The 22,601-nt window shown below is 37.8% G+C and overlaps 1 protein-coding gene across 3 annotated transcripts in view; it reads right to left on the bottom strand.

Annotated features, from left to right (window-relative positions):
* MRPS28 (mitochondrial ribosomal protein S28) overlaps positions 1–22,601 on the bottom strand; it is a 103,275-nt gene that overhangs the window by 75,781 nt on the left and 4,893 nt on the right. The window contains exons 2-4 of one of the 3 annotated variants that reach the window (XM_089899018.1): positions 8,646–8,810; positions 8,349–8,530; positions 3,912–6,683 (exon numbers count right to left, since the gene is read on the bottom strand). In XM_089899018.1, coding sequence (XP_089755144.1) covers positions 6,668–6,683; positions 8,349–8,530; positions 8,646–8,810 — 363 coding nt within the window. In that variant the 3' untranslated portion in view covers positions 3,912–6,667. Of the gene's footprint in view, positions 1–3,911; positions 6,684–8,348; positions 8,531–8,645; positions 8,811–22,601 lie in introns of those variants that run through there. The other 2 variants (XM_089899017.1, XM_022555051.3) reach the window with 2 other exon arrangements.

Genomic DNA, 22,601 nt, shown 5'->3' with positions numbered 1-22,601 from the left:
GATTTATAGTATTTATAAGAATATTTATAATATTCTTAAGATTTCTTATTAAAAAATTAAATACAGAAGATGCTCCTTTATCCTAAAAAAATAATCAGAGATCTGTTAAGGAAAACCTAATGATTTTCAATCACCAATCTATTTAAAAACATGCATATTTTTAATTGTAAATCATGTCCTCTGGAATAAAAAGAACTACTTAATTCAAATTCTTATTTTCTTTTTCCCCCTACCAATACACCTTGAAAACTTTAGTTTTTGAAACATTTAGTATCTATCCAACTCTTTATGTGACCCTATACATCACACAACCTGAAATAGAAACAAAGACTGGGAAATTAGCTTGTGTATTCCACCTTAGTGTCAAACAAAAGTACAAATAATATTCAGTGCATGTGCTAGTTACCTTAGAACTGCCAATCATGCTTGTTTTGAAACGCTTCGATTTTCAGAGCTGTTAATCATGTGTGTTGAGAGAGATGTTGGGTGTAGAAATAATGCTTTAAGAGAGGCAATCTTCATGAAACATTAAGAAATCAATGGACTTTGTAAAACTGAACTTTAGGATTTTATAGAAAGGTATACAATTCTTAAAAAAAATCAAAATTAAAATATAACATAATGAAATAAAAAGATTTAGAGAATAAGACTCTAACCAAAAAGATATGCATGGTTTAACCACAGGGATTTTATATTTCAGTGAAAAAGAGGAATGTTCCTTAACTGATACTAATCAGAAGTATTATAACTAGGAGTGGGAAAAGGAGAATCAAACTAATCCAAATCTGGGCATTTTATTTTTTATTTTTGAAGCAGGCAAAAGTATCAATATAATACATTTCCCTTCTCCACCTCCCCAATACAACTAAATTTACTATCTACTAGTCATTCATGTCTGAAATCAAACACCATCAGAAACTTTTCCCTCTGACTCACAAGCCACCATTACTTAGTTACCAAGACCTGTTTCTTCTATCTCCTAAATTATTAATAAAAGTCTCCTTTCCTGACCCCTAGACTTAATTCACATTCTTATCATTTCTTTCCAGAAGCTTCCTTACTGGTCTCCCTAACTCTGGTTTCATTCTTCTAATACGTACTCCACACCATACCACAGCCAGAATGGTCTCATTGAAACACAAGTGTGGTCCATGTTACCTGTTCCAATACTTTAATGTGTCTTTACCACTTTCAGAATAAAGGCCCAATGTTCTAGAATGGTATATAAATCCCTTGAAGATCTGGCTCCTGCCCATCTCCCTACTCTTCCCCATCACTCCTCTTAAATTTAAGCCAACTAAGCCACTTGAGTTCCTGGAAGAGCCGGGCTCTCTCTCACTGAAAACTCTGTCAAGTACAGCTCCCTCCCATTTTCTGCACTTTGTATCTCCTACCCATCCTTTGCAACTCAGTTCAACTGTTGAACTCAGCTCCTTTGGGAAACCGTCTCTGACACAAGCTGACTCCATCATCAATGCCCTCTTCTCCGTTCCTGTAGGACACAGGAAATAGAACTCATACGGTACTATGTATATTGGTTTACTTCTCTATCCCCTGACTGAATCACTAACTCCCTGAAAGCAGGGATTGTCTTTCATCTGTATATCTCTAGCATAAAATGCAGAGGTGGCACACAAGAGCTGCTCATTAAGTGTTTGCTGACTCAGTGAAAAATCGTACCATGGCCCAGTTTACTTAAAAGTAAGATTAATAGGGGTTTCCCTGCTGGCGCAGTGGTTGGGAGTCCGCCTGCCGATGCAGGGGACACGGGTTCGTACCCCAGTTCGGGAGTATCCCACATGCCGCGGAGCGGCTGGGCCCGTGAGCCATGGCCGCTGAGCCTGCGCATCCGGAGCCCGTGCTCCGCAACGGGAGAGGCCACAACAGTGAGAGGACCGTGTACCGCAAAAAAAAAAAAAAAAAAAAAGATTAATAAAGTCAGCAGCTTAGTTCTTGAGATGGGTAAAATGTACGACAGGTACATTCCAAGCCAACCAAACTAATCAGTGCCGTAAAGCAACACTTTGCACGTAACAATATTCTTAAAAGATTTACTCATTCACTGTTAAGAATTGGCACCATCTCAAGTAGTATTTGAGATCCAATAATCCTATCTTATTTTCGCTACCATTCCTACTGGTGGTGTTAAAGTCTCAACCACGACAACTGCTCTTATCCAAGACACTCAGCACCTTGATTGGTTCAGCAAACACTTTTCTGATACGTGACAACTCTTATCAAGGGCATCAGTGAACAGGCAGTCAACACAGGCAAGACCCCGACCTGGTTACACTTCACTTATCAGGAAGTTAGTTATCTGGTGACACCAAGTCTCCACAGGACCCAATGAGAATTAAGCAGGGGAGTTTAGGAGCGGTCAAAATATATGTTGAAGTTCATGTACTAAAGTACATACACTTTACTTACATTAAGAGGCTGTGAGGTCCTTACTCAAACTCTAGTTGTTCTTATTTTTAAGCACAATTTTGGTGACCAATTTCTCAGGCATCAGATATGAGAGGAAAATTAGGAAGTCTAAGAAAGCTAAAAATGCAGACACAGATAAAACAGTAGAAAAAGAAAGATGACACCCAAAGGTGAAACACAAAAACTACAGAACTGGAGGGTTATGTAGCTGAGAAACAATAATTCTATATATTTGAGTTGAGATACAATACAGGAATTAATGTTTATAATTATGACCTTGAGTCATCAAAACAAAGACAAAAAACAGGTTAAACAACTTTAGGTCTAACAAGGTTCAAGAAAATAAATGACACATTTTATAAAACGAATCAATTAAAAATTAAGTGTTATATGCATAAAGAGTCAACTTTCTACTATTTGTAAAATAAACGTTTTTGAAATATATCATTCCCAAATAACAAGAGGCATTCTGACTCTAAGCTACTAATCATCGTCAGACGTTAACCAGTTCCTGTGACTACAGGTCTCACCACAATTATGATTCACAGCCATTATGAAACAAAGCCTGGGCCCTCTGGTCATTAGCTTATTGGTGGTAATACTATTCAAATATACGATACATGGACACCATAACCCAGGATATTAGAACAGGCTACCTCTCAGTCTTTAACAGACCTCTATTAGAGCTTCACCACCATACTGTTTTCAGGATTCCTGGTATAAACCTGGTTCATACGTGAGGCTACTTTAGGACGTTTCTATGACACTTTAGTAGCTGTATGTTGTAGGATTTAGACAGTAGCACAGTACAGTGAAAGAACATTCTTGGGTGATGGATACACACAGCCCTAGGATTGAATCCCTGCCTTGTGAACTATAATTGTATGGCTGCACCACCTTATTTATGCTCAGAGACTCATTTTCTTCATTTGGAAAATGGGGAAAATATCTTCTACTTTCTATGCTTCTTGTGCAGAATAAATCTGACGATGTACATAAAGTGCCAACATAAGTTTTTTAAAAATTGGCTATTGGGATTATCAGACATAGAAAGGAAATGATCTTAATCCACACTAGGACAACTTTTGTGAAATTGTGTGCTGTATTAATAACACACACATACACAAACGTCTAAAGGGAAAAGTGCTTTATATTTTTAAGTCACAGTAGAAGCCCTCTGACTCATAGGTTGGTTCATGGAAAAGTAGGTCAAAGTGAGGACTCATTAAGAAAGTATATACATATACTCTAAAGATATTAACTTAGCAACTAATGCAAATATTCTGACACAGAGCCAGGTTTTCTTGCTAAGTAGAGGCTCACTCGCTGGAGCTCTGCACTGATCTCCTTAAATAAACAATACCTAGACTGCAATGTCTGCAATTGCCAGAGTCAGTCACTTTAAAGTAATGCAGGGACAGAAAAGACATTTGGAAAGCAATTCCTTCCAGATTTTTATGATTCCCGCCCCCCGCCCCGCATCTTTATGGTTTACTTGCTCAAACTAATTCAATAGCAATTTCATTAAAAAAAACTCTCCTTTATGGAGCCTTTCTAAAACATTAAAATTAGCTTGTATAAGAACAAAAACCCTTCCTATGCTCATATTTTATTAATTTATGCAATAATCAAATAAATTACCTAGCGATAATATAAATGGGTTTTGGAATACAACTAGCTTTTGCTAAACACATACCTCAACTGAAAGAAGCAAAAGTGCCCAGTTATAGTAGAGGACTACTAATTCCTAATTGTCTAAGTGCTGGTATGAGTCAATGGGTTTTATACAAGAGAATCTTGATTAATTTAGCAAGTCAGTTAATTCAATGACAACTGCCAAAGAAATTAATACCAGCGTCACTATGGTTTGTCATAATTTGACTTCTGATTCCAAGTCATAAATTGATATTTAAAAACATATAATGGTTAAAACTTTTGAGGTTGGTACTGTAAGAGTTAGGTCCCATCCACACCTCCAAAATTTCTGAATGTAATTATAATATTTCTATTTTGCAACTCACTCAAAGTAGATCACAATACTACCTTTCATGCTTAAATACTATAGTTTATATTCTGTTACTATTAATATAACATCTTTCTAGACTTAATTTTTCTTTTAGAAGTGTTTTTCAAACTTTTTTTTGGTGATACAAATACTCACCACCACTCCCCCACAACATCTTAAACAAAACACTCCCAGAACTGTAACATATAAAACAATGAATGCAGAGCTGCTCTGAAATAGGGCCTAACTCCCCTCTCTACTCCCAGGGCAATCTCTGAAGCCCTTCTGCATAACCCTATAGCTTCTTGGGTCAAAGACTGAAAACTTGGTTCTTTTAAACAATAATCAAAAATATTAAAACAGGGCTTCCCTGGTGGCACAGTGGTTGAGAGTCTGCCTGCTGATGTAGGGGACACAGGTTCGTGCCCCGGTCCGGGAAGATCCCACATGCCGCGGAGCGGCTGGGCCCGTGAGCCATGGCCGCTGAGCCTGCGCGTCCGGAGCCTGTGCTCCACAATGGGAGAGTCCACAACAGTGAGAGGCCCACGTACAGCAAAAAAAAAAAAAAAAAAAAAATTAAAACAAAAAAGTTACAGAACTTATTAAAAGGCTGTAGCTTAGCTAATTAGAATATTCAGTTAACCAAAACAATTTAGGATTCTTATCAGTTGTTTATCACCTTTTTTAAAAGAAGCAATCTGGTGGCATTTTAGACTTTTAGCAATAGAAGTAGAGGTCAAAGGCCTTCTCTGATTACTGTTATCTTCTACTCGCCAGACATCCTGTCACCATATTACCACTTCTTACTTATTTATCAATTTCTAAAATTGATTTGTGCACTAGTTTACTATCTGTTCCTCATTCCCCCAATAGACTAAGTTCCCCCAACTTCATGAGAGCAGAGAGCTAGTCTGTCTTCTTTATCAGCCCTTATTTACAACAGTGCCTGCCAAATTGAAGAGGTCCAGTAAGCGTTTGTTGAATAAATGAATGAATGAATGAACAAACGAACGAACAAATCAACTCCTACACCAGTATGGCTCCTCCCTTTTCATGATCCTCAATCATGAATATATTGATTTTGTGAGTGCTTTGGAAGTTTAAGTGGGAATTCCTGGTGAGAGTGACTGGATACTGGGCAGGTAGATGGAAGCAGTAAAGGTAACTATGGCAGATAACTACAGAACAAAGAGATACAGGCATTTAATTCTCCTAAGGAAAAAAAAAAGACTCTAATACAGTGACTGCCCCCTAGACTAGAGAATTTATTTTGCAAAATTATTATGAGCCACCGCTCTCCCCGCACAAACACTTCTGTTAAATAGACTGCTTCACTGGGAGGAGAGTACATGTGGAGATGGGGGTTTCAACCATATAGTAATTTCTGTTAATAGGATGTGTGCTTATGTGGTATGTACATAGTTTTCAATGAACAGTTAATTTAATTTTTCAATTCATTAAACTGAAATTTAATTAAATTAATTAAAATTAATTTAATTAATGTTGCAACAGATTCCAATATTTAACCATTTAGAGCTATACTACACATAAAATAAATTCAAATCATATTATAGAATTAGAGAAACATCTAGTCAAAAATACTGATATTTAAAATTCTGTGATCTAGTTAATAAGGCATAAGAATCAAATCAGAAATTCTAGACACCTAAAGCATTCTGAAATTTTATGCTCAAGAATATATCATAAAATGGGGGAAAAAACTTTAGATAAAAGAATATCCACAAAGAAATAAATATCCATGAAAGAAATATCACAAACAAAATTCCATCCACAAATATAAAGAAACATGTATATAACTGGCATTTGCAATTTATAATAAATTTGACTGAGCAGGTGAAATACCCATAATTCAGCAGAGTTATATGTAAAATACATCTTTTTATAAAGCTAATACCGGATGTTCTGGCTGCATGTTAGGTCAGCTTGTAAGAATAAGGATAGCCGCTGCAAATGGGTGGCACCCATGGTAGCATGATGTAAAGCTTATCAATTGTAGGGAAGAGAGGAGAGGATTTCTTTATATAAAACAAAGCAGTACTTCATTTTCAAATTACTGATATATTTTCTATTAATGAAAAATGACCTGCTACAGCTCCTGCTGACAGTATGAGAGAGTTTAGGTTGCCTCTCTTTAAGGACAATTTTAGGACCACATATCTTCACAACTTGCCTGGTGCAAAATCCCTCAACAGAAATTCTTGAGGGATGTCATCATTAGGTCACAAAAACCCTAAATCATCAGGATTTAAAGAATAATAATAGTAGCATCTGTTTACTATATACCAATCACTGTTCTAAATCTTTACATACATTATCTAATTTAATCCCTTCAATACCCCATTACACAATAGATATAGGTTGTAGTATTAAAATCTAGATGGACAGGCACGTCTTACTTAGAATTTTCTTTAGGTTTTACTATTTCTGACTAAGTTTGTATGTTATTTGATATACCAGGGCAAGTCAAGACCTAGCCATTACCTCTCATGCCACATAGCACAGAACCCATTTTCTCTTCCAGGTATCACCGTTACCTTGCTAAGCATCGTTCACCTTGCTAAGACACCGTTTAGCTTCTGACTACCTGCAGTAGAGGTGTGCTGGAGCCAGACTGCACCAGCTTGTGAAAGCTGACTGTGCACTCATATTTCCAACTCCACATTCAATGACATCACATAGGTAACTTAACATTGGCCATGGTGGAACTATTTCATACCACAGAAATCGGCAAATCAAGGCCTTTTATTTATTGGAGAGCTGGCTGTTAAGTATCTACTCACATATCACTGATCTGAGAACATGTGTATTCAGTTGAGTTTGTCAGGTCCTATTCAGATTCAGGTAGAAGGGGCTCCTGTCTCCTAACTGGGTGAGCCCAGTTATCAAGACGACCTTTAGGTATCCAGAGCTCTCAGGAAAGAGGCAACCCATTCTTGTAACTGCTCCCTTAGAACTAGAGTAGACTCTTTCCTTACTCATATCTATGATCTGACTCATTCTTAAACATCACAAACTTCTTCATCACTGTAATTCATCTTATCTAAGATGCCATTGATTCTGAGTCACCATAATTTATGTACTATTAAGAATTTTTAAATTGCCAATTAAATTGCGTCAACTATAAGATGCATCCTGGTGTCAGAAATATTAAAATCTAAAAAAAATGTGTACATTAAAAATTGGTGGAAAAAATTCATTTCTATCTTGATGACTATTGTTTTCCAATCTCAGAGTCTTAGTTCCACCTCTCTTTTCACTCTTTATATTCTACTCCCAGGTCTCCCACCTTAGTGGTTTTCATAAGGCATATTTATATTCACAATTATCTTTATCTACACAGACAATAAACAGAATGAATTCTGTTCAGGAAAAATTATAATCCGGAGAGCAGATGCAAAATAGTAAGAAAAGAAAATGATAAAGCATCAGAATTTGCTAAAGTAAGACAAAGGAACATGAAGAAACAGAAAGCAGAGGTTTCTCTGAGAAGCAGATGGAGACTGTGGAAAAGAAGAGGCAAATACTCCAATAAAGATGTAAAAAAAAAAAAAAAAAAAAAAAAAGAGGCAAAAAAGTTACACATAAAATGGCCTGAGCAGCATGTATTATTCCCAAGCTGGTTTTAACTTTATGGCATGAAATGGTTTATTATCAGGATGGACATTCAAATCTTCCCCAAAACTGCTCTCACTGCTTTGAGAAGACATGGATCTGGCCTAACTTGACTAATATGACATGATATGAACTTGGCCTAACTTGACTAACTAGCATGATGAAGAGAAATAAACATATTTTCTGTCTTTTCAAAAAATCACCAATTAAAGTCCAGTAATACTTTTGAGGTATTTCAACTTTTATGCACACGCTTAAAGCACTTAGAAATGATTCTACTTACTCTCCATCCACTTCCGGTCTTTTACATACACAAGGAAACTTGCCACCAAAATCTATATAAAGATCATTCTCCACAATATGAAAGATTCGTCCAATGACTAGTTTATCCTTGGCAGGTCCCATCTGTGTAAGAGGAGAATGTCTCAGCATAGATGCGAAGGATTCCACATCTTTTGGAGAGCCCTAAATATGAAAAGAGATATTTATATGCATACAGTTCAATGCTAAGGTATAATATGGTAGGTATAGTAATGTCTTATAGGGGAAATTTTTAAAAGTCAATTTGCTGTATATTTACGTTTTGTAGCAATAATAAAAATACTGAAATGGAATTTTGCTTTAAAAAGCCTGGGATGCTCTTCAACTTCCTTTTCCTTCCTTTCCTTCTTGAAGAGGAGCCAGGGAAAAGCAGGCATCTGTGCTTGGTGGGGGATGGCGCAGATGTGGTGGCCCAGGGTGGAATCTGGAATGTGAGCGGGATAAGGAGCCCCCTTAGACAAAGCTTCAGGCCTGGGGCAAGGAGGGGGTAGGGAGGCGAGTGTGCGAGGAGGGCATCCAAGAAGGCAATTGGCTTCATTCCTAGTACTGACCATCTGCAAAAAGCAAAATGCCTTCGAATACTGGTTTAATGAAAGTGACTATGCTTTAATACAAATTTAAGTGAGCATTAAGATAAAAATGATTAAGGGTCCTTTAATTAGCAGTCTGAACACGAGCTCTTGTTATGTAATATTTTCAAATGACTTGACTTTATCATTTTAATGTTGTATTTTAACATTATAATTTTCTTCTTTTTCCTAAAGTAAAATTTTAAAGCAAAGACAGCTTTAATTGTTTTGTGCTACTCACTTTCTAGGAGTCATCTGACGTACTGAATTTACTTGAGGTAGGGCTGAACATATAATGCAAGCTGATTACTTTTTTAACTTACCAAAATTTTTTCCAAACACATGCTTTTTCAGAAATCCACGAATACAGATTTGTGCCTTCTACTCATCTTTAATTTGTGTGTGGTGTGGTGTGTGCGCACTTCAGTTCAAACTAAGGGAAGCTGAGTTTCTGTTTGTGAGAGCTCATCACAGAAGAATATTAACAATCTGATCTGCCTATGTATATCCTGTATCTGGAATGAATTTTACATTTGTTATTTAAGGGAGAATTACTAAGAGTTTGATAATACACTTACTTTAAAAACTACAAAACCATACTTATGACAATGTTAATGCATGGGATACTCCAAGGATTAGAAAATAATCAAATGCCCAGCCAGGAGCTTACTAAGCAGAAGAATACATGCCAAACTAAAAACATAGCCACTACTCAGCTCTAGCTGCAGTTGCAGTTCAAGTCCAGTGTTGCCACATCTTTTGATCTTCCAAGAAAAGCCAGAAATCCATATATTAATGTAAAATTTCCAATTTTAAGTGTTTATACATTGAAAAAAAGTCTTTCACTTTATAAATCAGAGCACATTTTGACCTATGAACCAAAAGTTTATGACCTCTGCTTCAAGAAAAAGAAAGTCAAATCATCTGACAGATACCAAGTCCCTTAGATGCTGGAGGGAGGATATGGTGATAGATTTGTTTCAGTGGGTTGAAACCCAATGGGAAGGAATCCTTAGCACATAAGGGTTGATCTAAACCAAAGACAAGTCAGTAGACCTAGACGCCAAATAAAGCTGAAAAGGTAGCCAGGAATATTACACTTTGAGCCATAATACTAGTTTTATGATTCTACACAGTATAATATTTAATTCCTTAAACAAGCACCTTGAAAATAGTTCTTTTGCAGACAGCCAAGCGTGAAACACATCTTATAGGCTCAACACAGAAACAGCTATGAATTGTCCTCTTGATGCAAAGAGAGTAATACGAAGTATGCTGTCAGAGACAAGTGCAGCTACTATAACCCTCTGCTGGGAACCACTATACCATCCAGAGCAGCTGGGAAGAGCACTGTTCCAGGCAAGACCAGACAGGTTATCAGCTTGGGGGTCTCATTCTGCTTACAACCTGGGAAGGTCCTTCTCATTTTTCCCTATAACCTGCTTTCCCATTACTCCGCTTCTGTGGTTGATATCTATTCTTCTTCTTCTTCATCTGTTTTTTTTTGGGGGGGACGGGGGGCAGGTAGACTTTCAATTAAAGCCATGGTGTCATTAAAACAGCAGATGAGAGGAAGATACAATAGTAGATCTAATACTTGAATACTTACTGAAGATAATTCAGCCATCACTAGGGCCTCCTCCTAAAACAACAATCTCCTTTACAACTGTGAAGGGCTGAGGTTAGTATGATAGTAAATGGTATTTCCCTCTAGGTTTTAGAAAATAGAGTGTTCTTGACTATTTAATATGATCTCTTGAGATTTTTAGTAAATGTGTTGTGAAATATTTACATTATAAACTTTATAAAATTATGAATAATTATTTTAAAGGAGATTTTAAAATCAAGTAAAACAGAATGCTATTGCTTTTTGTTCCATTATTTTTGCCTTCACTTTGTTATATTTTACAATGGAAGTCAATGTGTTTTCAGTTGGTGAAATGATTTTACCACAAGTATAAGACACCTTGATCAATACCTGAATTTGCTTTTAAATTGTATGCTTGCTATACTTTTTGGAAACTATAACAAATAATTAGACAAAGCCCTCCTTCAAAAAACATGGTCTAGAATCATCTCTGAATTCCTCATTTACTTGTCAAATGGCTTCTAAAACTAATAAATGTAGCACAATCCATGATGACAACCAACACTGTAGGCTCCTCTCATGCTGTTGCAGACGGCAAAGACTCCAGGCACACTGTCACCTTCTGGGTGTATCATAGATCTCAGTGTCTAATCCTGCTTATGGACAATGTTGCTACAAAGTTCATTCATAAAGTTGTCATAGGTAAAGCAGGTGCCTTAGGGTGGACTGCTTCCTTTAAGAATTGGTCATAAATCTCAGATTTCCAAAGTATTCCTGTTACTCTGGTGTACTGTTTTTTCACTTTGAAGCCTGAAAGTTGAATAGCACTGCCCAGATAGAACAGGGGAAGGTAAATGAATTACAGATATAGGGAATAGTTCCACTTTCATTCATTCGTTCATCAAATATGTGTTGAATACCGAGTGCCTGTCATGTACCCCAGACTCCGTTCTAGCCTTGATATGAAAATATATGAAACAGTTAAATGAACGTGAGAAGACATTAGGGTCCAAAAATTGCTGAAAACAATTGCTACCCTCATTCAGGTTGTAAAGAGTCCTATACCAAAGGCTAAGTGGGTTAGACATTATCCTATAAGCAGTGGGAAATCAAAAGAAGTTTCTCATTAATGGGGTGACAGTACTTGTTCTTTGTTTTAAAAAAAAACTTTGGCAGCAGTATGCAAAATGGACCAGAGGAAGCGGGGGGGGGGGGGAATGGAAAGGGGGCAAACTGTTGAGAAGCTCCTCCAGTAACTAGGGCAGAGATGATAAAGGGCCTACACTGAAGCAGTGGCCATAGGGAAGAAGGGATACAGAGCTATTTACCAAACAGTACAGCAAAGACTTGATACCCAATTGGCTGTAGAAAGCAAGGGAAAAGGGGAGCCACTGACGAGGTGGGAGAGCAGTGCAGCAGAAGTAAGAGAGTAAGTTAGTTTCACACTTATTAGGTTTCTTATACCCATAAAATTTTAGGGTGACACTGTCTATCTGGTAGGTAGTTAAAAATAATACTGCACTTTTTTTTTTTTTTTTTTTTGCCACACCACACGATTTGTGGGATCTCAGTTCCCCAACCAGGTATTGAACCCAGGCCACAGCAGTGAAAGCACCAAATCCTAACCACTAGACCACCAGGGAACTCCCATGGTGCACATATTCATATACATACTTACATAAATTTACAAATATGTTTACAGTAATATTATATAGATACAAATTCCTCAAAAGAAATATATCAAATGCTAACTGTAAAAATTTACATATAGAACTTTTTTCTTTATATTATTATTATTATTTATTATTTTTTTTTTTTTGCAGTACACGGGCCTCTCACTGTTGTGGCCTCTCCCGTTGCGGAGCACAGGCTCTGGACGCACAGGCTCAGCGGCCATGGCTCACGGGCCTAGAAGCTCCGCGGCATGTGGGATCTTTCCAGATCGGGGCATGAACCCATGTCCCCTGCATCGGCAGGCAGACTCTCAACCACTGTGCCACCAGAGAAGCCCTCTTTATATTATTTATATTAGAAAATCTAGAACACAAAGAATATGTAGTACTTAAAATTTTTTAATATATAAAGCCTATGTACATATGTATGTATGTATAAAACTATCATGCAGGGACTTCCTTGGTGGCACAGTGGTTAAGAATCCACCTGCCAATGCAGGGGACACAAGTCCAAGCCCTGGTCCGGGAAGATCCCACATGCCATGGAGCAGCTAAGCCCATGTGCCACAACTACTGAGCCTGCGCTCTAGAGCCCATGAGCCACAACTACTGAAGACCGCGCGCCTAGAGCCCGAGCTCCACAACAAGAGAAGCCACTGCAATGAGAAGCCCGTGCACCACAACGAAGAGTAGCCCCCGCTGGCCGCAACTAGAGAAAGCCCACACACACAGCAACGAAGACCCAACACAGCCGAAAATAAGTTAATTAATTAATTAATTTAAAAAAAGAAATAAACTTAAAAAAAACATAATGCATATGAAGACATTTAATACATAGCTTGGAATCAGAGGCTACTAGCACTAAAGGAAACACAAGGTATCAGCGAGTCCAGCCACCTCATTTCACAGACGATCACCATACCTGCTTCTCACAGCCACATGATAGGCTGAACAGCGATTTAAATACAACTGCCTCAAAAGGTGGAAAGTAGAGAGAAACATTATTTTAAAACTTAAAAGTAAGGACACAGTACAGTAGAATAACAGAAATATTTAGGAAATCTGGGTTCTATGGTCAACTCAGCGACTAAATAACTAAAAAATCTTGAGTAATAAGTCTTCTAACCTCTCTAGGTCTGCCTTCTCATTTGTAAATGAAAAGACTGTATACCTACCAAGTTGAGTAGTAGGAATTCCTAAATATTCTAAAATATAAAAATGTTTTTTTAAAGTAACAAACTATTGAAAAGGGAAGACAAATCCTACCCAGTCCCTTTTTAAACATAAACAATAACAAAAATAATGAAATGCTCTATGTACTTTACTTCATATTAGTTCGCAAGAAAAACATTTCATCATGTGTCTTCTCTGACAAGTAACTTAAAAGTGACTCCCTTCTATATACAGATTGCCAACAAACACATGAAAGGATGCTCAACATCACTAATCATTAGAGAAATGCAAATCAAAACTACAATGAGGGGCTTTCCCTGGTGGCACAGTGGTTAAGAAGCTGCCTGCCAATGCAGGAGACACTGATTTGAGCCCTGGTCCAGGAAGATCCCACATACCGCGGATCAACTAAACCCGTGCACCGCAACTACTGAGCCTGTGCTCCGCAGCAAGAGAAGCCACCGCAATGAGAAGACCACGCACCACAACAAAGAGTAGCCCCGGCTCTCCGCAGCTAGAGGAAGCCCACCCACAGCAACAAAGACCCAACGCATGCAAAAATAAATAAAAATAAAATAAATTTATATATAAAAAAACTACAATGAGGTATCACCTCACACCAGTCAGAATGGCCATTATCAAAAAATCTACAAACAATAAATGCTGGAGAGGGTGTGGAGAAAAGGGAATCCTCTTGCTCTGTTGGTGGGAATGTAAATTGATACAGTCACTATGGAGAACAGTATGGAGGTTCCTTAAAAAACTAAAAATAGAATTACCATATGATCCAGCAATCCCACTACTGGGCATATACCCTGAGAAAACCATAATTCAAAAAGAGTCATATACCACAATGTTCACTGCAGCTCTATTTACAATAGCCAGGACATGGAAGCAACCTAAGTGTCCATCGACAGATGAATGGATAAAGAAGATGTGGCACATATATACAATGGAATATTACTCAGCCATAAAAAGAAACGAAATCGAGTTATTTGTAGTGAGGTGGATGGACCTAGAGTCTGTCATACAGAGTGAAGTAAGTCAGAAAGAGAAAAACAAATACCATATGCTAATATATACATATGGAATCTAAAAAAAAAACAGGTTCTGAAGAACCTAGGGGCAGGACAGGAATAAAGACGCAGACGTAGAGAATGAACTTGAGGACATGGGGAGGGGGAAAGATAAGCGGGAATGAAGTAAGAGAGTGGCATGGACATATATACACTACCAAATGTAAAATAGATAGCTAGTGGGAAGCAGCCACATAGCACAGGGAGATCAGCTTGGTGCTTTGTGACCACCTAGAAGGGTGGGATAGGGAGGGTGGGAGGGAGATGCAAGAGGGAGGAGATATGGAGATATATGTGTATGTATAGCTGATTCACTTCGTTATAAAGCAGAAACTAACACACCATCATAAAGCAATTATACTCCAATAAAGATGTTTAAAAAAAGATATCAGAATGAAATGTTTATGTATTACAAAAAAAAAGACTCCCTTCTATTAACTATGCTGCAACAACTTCAGTTTCCTCAACCCTAACCAGTAAATGTTATGCTTGTAACAATGCTCTTTTAGTAAAATTAATGGATTAGTGGTTCAAGATGGCAGAATGAGTACCTAAATTTCTCTTTTCCCCTCCTGAAATTCCATTCAGATGGTAAAATGAACGAAAAAATTACAAACCCTCAGTATTAAAGAGAAGAAAATGGAGACAAAAAGTATATGAGATTTCAACAACTATTTAGTGGACTGAAAACATGTAGAAGGGTGGTAACTAGTGAAGCAGAATGAAGGAAACTGCAGCTAAAAACACATGCAGTATGAAAATAAGTCAATCTATTCTGAAGAATCCCATAAAGGTGCTGGACTCCATCAGGCCAGGAATTATAGAAAGCTGGAATGAGAAGAGAGGCTGAAAACAAAGGGAGTAATTAAAAGAATACAGGCAGGGAAGGCAATTTTCTGTCAAGCACGGAACACCTGGCAGAAAGGCCAAGTGCACAATACCTAATAATAAGGCATTTATTGCCCTGGCAAAATAAATACAATAAACTTTTTTTCTCTTCTCTAAAAAACATAATAATAATTGAATAAATTGTCTAGAGAAATAAGTTAGGAGGGTTGGTTATGCAGCAATAGGTAACTTAGCCCATCAGGAAAGAAAAGAATCGAAATGACAGGTCTTTGGCAAGGTACCAGCAATTAGCAAGGCCTGGAGTAGGAGGGCGGGCTCCTGAAGGCTCTGAAGTCAAACCACATGGTTCACGTCCTGGCGGTACCACTTACCAGCTCTGTGGTTGGGGCAATGCACTTAGACTCTCTGTGCTGCTGTTTACTCACCTATAAAATGGGGTTAATAATTATACCTATTTTACAGGGTTGTTGTGAGGATTAAATAAACACATGACTATACGTAAAGCTCTCAAACTGTGCCTCTGACAGGGCAAACACCTCCTAAAATGTAGCTTTAAACAAAAAATTAATCAATTTCTTATAGACCCAGTCACCATCAAGTTTTATGGATAACCCTAGTAGTTTTCAAACAGAACAATTTTGCCTGCCCTCCCTCTCCCCACCCCCCAAATCCCCCTTCTTCCCCGGGGACATTTGTCAATGCCTGAAGACATGTTTGATTCCCATGACTGGGGATGTTACTGGAATGCACGGGGTAGGGGCCGGGGATGCTGTTAAACACCCTACAATGTACAGGGCAGCCCCCACAGCAAAGAATTATCTGGTCCGAAGTGTCACCAGTGCCAAGACTGAAAAACCCTGCACTCAGCAGACCCAGGAGCACACGGCAGGCCAGGTATAGGAGCAATGTCCGTTGCATTTAGGGAGATCTAGGATGGAAGGCAAGAAAAAAGATTAAGGGAGTGAGATCCTAAGATAGAACGGCTGCCAAGTAGTTCTAGACTGAGTAAGAAGAAAGGTAGACCCAGAAAAAAAGTTGATAGACTGGTAGACAAAGGTGGGATTCAGGAAATGGAGAAGGTGAAGAGGGTAAAACTGTGGTCCAAGAGGACTCAGGAGTTTGAGAACTTGAAGATAGCGTTCCAAGTGATAATGAATTTGTATACATATAAATTATGGTATATCTGCAATTAAAAGAAAGTAGAAATGAAGGTCTAAGAATATGATACTTAGAATACGATGTGCATCTCTGTTGCCCAAGTGTTAGTAAAGTCATCGATGTACATGCTGAAGTCCATGAAGATGGCAAGTAAGAAGGGGAAAAGAGAAAAGCTGTGAGTCAAATGCTGAAGAAAAAACCTCAAAGAATTGAGAAGATTTCTATCAAGGAATCTTTCCTTAAATATTTCTAACACAACAGTGGTCTGAAATGGTAGAGAAGCAAGAACCAAAATGACTCCTTTTCTTCTCAGACCCATCTGAGAAGTAGTGTTATCAAGAGAAATCGAGGAAGAGAGCAAGAAACACTTGTGAGAAGCTTAAAGGGAGACTGTGCACAGAAAGATTTAGGAGACTTGGGACCAAGGAATACAAACCTAGAGAGCAGGCTGAAGGAAAGAAGGCAAGTAAATGTGAAAGAACAGTTATCTCCATGATAACCCAGAGAACAAAGAAGAAACTTCTGGAACTTCTAGTGATGGTTTTTTACTTCACCCTTTAAACTGTTGTTTTTTGTGAATGCTTTAAAATGTGTATAATAAATAGTACTGTAGTACATAAATCTTTTTAAAGTAAATATTGGGGCTTCCCTGGTGGCACAGTGGTTAAGAATCCACCTGCCAATGCAGGGGACACGGGTTCCAGCCCTGGTCCAGGAAGATCCCACATGCCGTGGAGCAACTAAGCCCGTGCGCCACAGCTACTGAGCCTGCGCTCTAGAGCCCGCGAGCCATAACTACTGAAGCCCGCATGCCACAACTACTGAAGCCCACGTGCCTAGAGCCTGTGCTCCACAACAAGAGAAGCCACCGCAAGGAGAAGCCCGCGTACTGCAACGAAGAGAAGCCCCTGCTCGCTGCAACTAGACTAAGCCTGCACACAACGAAGACCCAACAAAGCCAAAAATAAATAAATGAAATAAATAAATATTGGAAGATGTGTTCAAAAATTTCTTAATGAAGGGGCATTATCAAAAAAGTTTAGAAACCTTTATAATAGAGGTATATCATAGTAGCAGGAGAATAATTATGCCGGATAGGGAGAAATATAGTTACAAGAGGAGACTGGATAACCAGCATGATCTTGCTAATTTATATCCACAGAAATTGAGGATATATGTGGGAATGGATCCTAAGGATACTGGATCAGGGTGAGAGGAAGACAGTGTTGCCTTGAGCCAAATTTACCAATATAGGCTCACTAAGCAGAGATTCAGATACAATACATTAGCTTAAATGGCTGAGAGTGATAGGCTATACTAGATGAAGCTGAAGTACCAGAACTTCCTCAGTATACCACAAAGAAAGGTATCCAAAAGCTTGAAGTGAATGGAATGCTGGAGTGAATTTACTGTTTATGATCTGTTCACCACTCCTTACTATGGCCCCCAAGAGGATCTATAAGATACTCATTTCACCAAGGCTAAGAGAAGTACCTGTGTGAAGGGAGCACCAACATTCCTGAAAGCTGTGTGGCAGTGATTCTCTGTAGTCCAGGACTGACAGTGAGAGCTGCTGCCAACAAGAGCTCCCTGAATTCCATGTAGATAATGTGGCAGGAGTCAAGCCAGCACTTACTAGCCAACAACATGGTGGGCACCGTTATAATGATGCAGCAGAGCCTAACAGCAATCCAACTAATCTGACCCGTAGAGCTCTTTGGTGTTGGCTGGTTGGTTATGGTGTCCTTAGAAATAAAATAGATGGGAAAACTCTAGTTCTAGAGAACAGAAGTCTGACTTGAATACCACATATGAATATCAAGGCCCCTCAACCAAATCCCAAAGTTGAAGCAATTCTCAGACACCAAGCCTTCTGAATGAAGAGGAGCTTGTGTCCCCTTGAGGAAAGATCCCGCTACAAAAGCAAACATTTATATCACCCATCTTCCTTCTAGCTTTCCCAAAAGGAGCTGTGGCTATTTACCAGAATGTTCACTGAGGAAGGAAAAATCATCAGACCTTTCGGGGATTATCTGAACTGATGCTAACTCTTCAAGAACCAACTCAATGCCAGTCAGAACAGGGGCTTACGGAGATCACGTGATAAATGGAGTTTTAACTCAGCTCTATCCCATGAACCTGCTCTATAGTTCTCTCCCTAGTTCCAGAATGCACAACTGGAATAGGTATACTCAGCAACCGACAGGATCCCTACACTGGTTCCTTGATCTGTGGAGTGAAGGCTATTAAGGTACAGAAGGCCAAGTAAAAGATGAATTTGTTTGGTAGGTAGTAGAACTTCCCCTACCTACCAAACAAGTAAATCAAAGGCAATACCACATTCCTAGAGGTATTGCAGCAATTAGTGCCACTATCAAGGACCTGGAAGATGCACGGTGGTGATTCCCACCACATGCCCATTCAACTTGCCTATGAGGCCCTGCAGAAAACAGACAGGTCTTAGAAAATGACAATTTATTATCATAAACTTAATCAAGTGGTAACTCCGATTTCAGCTATTCCAGATGTCATTTCATGGCTGGAGCAAATCAAATATCCTCCAGCACCTGGTATGCAATAATTATCTAACAAATGCTTTCTTTTTCTAGACCTGCTAGTAAAGACTATATACCTCCAGGTTACATTAATTCTCTAGCTCTATGCCATAATCTAGTCTACAAAGACTTTGATTGCCACTCCATTCCACTGGACAGCATGCTGCTCCATTTCATATGCTGATTAGACCTGGAAGCAGAAAGCTGCAACTCCTCCTGACACATGGTAAGACACATATATGCCAGTGGGTGGGAAATAAATCCCACAAAAATACTGGGCCTTAGTGAAATTCCTAGGGAGCCAATGGTCTGGGCTACGTCAACTTACCCTTTCTTACCACTAAGAAAGAAGCTCAATGCCTAGTGGGTCTCTTTGAATTTTGTAGGCAACAAATACCTCATTTGGACATGCTTCTTCAACTCTTTTACCAAGTAACCCCAAAAGTTGCCAGTTTTGAGTGGTGCCCAGAACAATACAAGGCTCTGTAAAAGGTCTAGGCTATCAGGTAAGCTCTTCTACTACTTGAGTTTTACAACCCAGCAGATGTGGCAGTGGCAGTATATACACGTAGAATGAGATTCTGACAGACCTCCCTAGGTGAAGTGTAGTGCAGAGCTAGAGTACCTTTGAATGACAGCAGTAAAGGACTTTGAGCATATACTTGAATGATCATTTTGCCTGGAAAGAGAGATGGCCTAAGGTGGGATCTATATTGATTCGTGTGAAGTGACTAATGATTTTGCTGGATGGTCAGGGATTTAGCAGGAACATGACTGGGAAATAGATAACAAGAAGGTCTGGGAAAGAGATAGGAAGATAGAACGGACAGAGTGAGAAAATAAATGTGAATCATTTCTTCTGCAGAAAAGAATCTTAATAATCAAGGGATAAGATAACTAGTCATGTGGAGGTCAGTCAACCTCTTTCCCCAGCCACTCCTGCTCACCTCCCCAGTGGGTTCAAGAACAAAGCTGCCATGACAGCAGGGATTGCTTCTGTCTTAGGGGTAGGGGAGGTATCTCACATGTCCCAGACTACCGACCAACTAGGCATTTTACCAGGTGCAGGCCCAAATCCCTACAAACCAGGCTCCATTCAAATGTGATAGTTTCCTTTATTTCCTATGTTATTTAATACCTATAGATAAAAACAAACTTAAGAGTTGTAATCACATTAGAAAAATTAATCAAAAGAGAAAATCTTAATATAACCTTTAAAAGAAAAAACAAAGCAAAATCCAAACACTTTAAAAGAAGGGAGTGAGATGCCTGAGCAAAAATAAGAGTTAAGAAAGATATTCAACTAGTGAAAGCTAATGCTGACTTGAGAAGTCCTAAGAGTCTGATTGCGTATGATCAGAGCATATGACCACCCACAAAACAAAATACATACAGAATATATTCATCTTTTCTTTGTAGGAAATGCATAGTATTATTTATAGGTATATTATAGCTGTTGATTAAAAACCCTATTTTTCCTAGAGATTTATATCTACCTCAATACACTCTTTCATTGTTTTTATATTAACTGGTCATTTCCTCTAAACCTGCTTTGAAAATGTTAGACTCTACTGTGAAACTAGACATTTCAGAAGGTTTTATTTATTAGTTGGAGATAACTCTCCTAAAATTCTCTAATGTAAAAACCAGGGAGCACCATGGTTAAAACCAGAAATATTTTTCATCATTCCTTTACATATTAGTTTTTAAAACATTTGTGTAATTTTGAAGTTGTCAATATAAAACTAGTGAGAAAACAAAGGGTTAAATAAAGCTGTATAATACTGCTATTTTATGAATTTAGAAGACTTAAAACTTATACTAAAAATAAGAGAATTGAAACAAATCCTTCAAGTAAGCTATTTTTTGGATTTTCCCAGTATTCTGAAAGGACAAAACAGCTGATTTAAATATTCTATCTTCTGGAATATTCCAGCATTTTGAAATAAAAAGTGCCGATAAGAAATATTCATGAAAAAGTAAAAAATAACATTTAAAAATATTTACATAAACTAATATATTGCTAAAATGAAACTATAAAGTATAACATCAGTATTCTATATAAATAAGCTAAAATAAAATGTTATTCTCCATCTTAAAAAAATAAAACATTCTGTGTAGCCTCAAAAACTCTTGCAAACCATTTTATCAATGTGCTGAAAAGTAATATGCCCCCCTCTACTGTTAAGAAACAGTAATATTCATAAAGCAGAAAACCAATTCTTTGCTCAACTATTGCCACCCTGTGGCTATAAGGTGGATCTTTCACTATACCATAGCTCTCCATCGGCTTAACAGGTTCTACAAATCTCTATTGTCTAAGTGACATAAAAGGGTTAAAGTTTTTAAAATAGTAAAAAAAAAAAAAAAAGAAAAAAGGTATTTGACTTTAAAAATGTATTTAGCAAACATTTACCAGGTCCCGTATTCATAAGTATGTGTTACGTTGGTTACAAAAATGAAAAGGACTTGGTCCCATCCTAAAAAAAAATAAACAAACAAAAAAACACTTAAAGAGATACATGCATAAACCAATCTTAAAGCTAATGAATCAAGGAAAAGATAATGGATAAGTGAGCATGGATGAGTAAATGGCCTTTCAGGTCATTTAAACTTGAGATTCCTTTAACTGGTAACCTCACTGAAATTTTAGGATAGGGAATTCACGATGAACTGTCCTTGATTAAATTCCTGCCTGCAGGGGAAAGTCCCTTTTAAGGATAACTTGCTTGGCTCTTACTGAATATCACTTATTTCTGAGGTGCACATATATATACATGTCTGCACTTTGAGAGTAAGAATTAAACCAATGGGTAGGATGTCAACTTTCATTCCTATGTATATATACATTTTAATCCAATAACACGAGATGTTATTTCTCATTTATAGTTATTCAGACATCAAACTGTGTAAATCTTATTCCAATTCATATCAACAAATATATATTAAATCCCTACTTATGTGTAAGGCATTATGCAAGGAATGAAAAGGGTAAATAAAAAACTATCCCGACCTTCAAGAATTACAATCTAGGAGACGGGATAAAACAAGTTCACAAATGGCTCTAATATAACTTAAGAGTTATGTGTGTAAAATAAAGGTAGCATAAAACAAAGCCCCAAGACATTCAGAAGGAGCTTCACCTGACTGGTGAAATGACAAAGGCCTAAAAGAACAGGTGATTTTTACTATGGAATTTGCAGGCAGGGAAGCTAATTCTAGGGGAAAGAGCAAAGGTAAAGAAATAATGCTTTGTTTAGGGAACAGCAAACTGTTTACCTTCTAAAAACATTTTTTTAAGCAGAAACCATGTTACAAATTAAATCTTACATAGAACCCCAATATATATAACATTAAGTGTAGTATTTTGTTGGTATAAGTGTATTTTATGAGTTCAAATTGATAGCATTTACTTATTAAGTCAAAAAATGTGAACATGCAGTTATTTTGATAAAAATTACAAACTGGTATCAGAGGTGAGAGATAAACAACTCCAGTTCCCAATTTTTGTATTTTGTTTTGACTGTCCACTACCAAGAAAATCCACTTATAATACCCCACATGTATAAGTGGG

Source organism: Delphinapterus leucas, chromosome 17 (assembly GCF_059928025.1).
Source record: "Delphinapterus leucas isolate spDelLeu-1000000601 "Yukka" chromosome 17, BTC_Dleu_Yukka2, whole genome shotgun sequence".
Classification (NCBI taxonomy): domain Eukaryota; kingdom Metazoa; phylum Chordata; class Mammalia; order Artiodactyla; family Monodontidae; genus Delphinapterus; species Delphinapterus leucas.
Note: the sequence above shows the minus strand (reverse complement) of the source record. Positions and strands in the feature narration are given on the sequence as shown.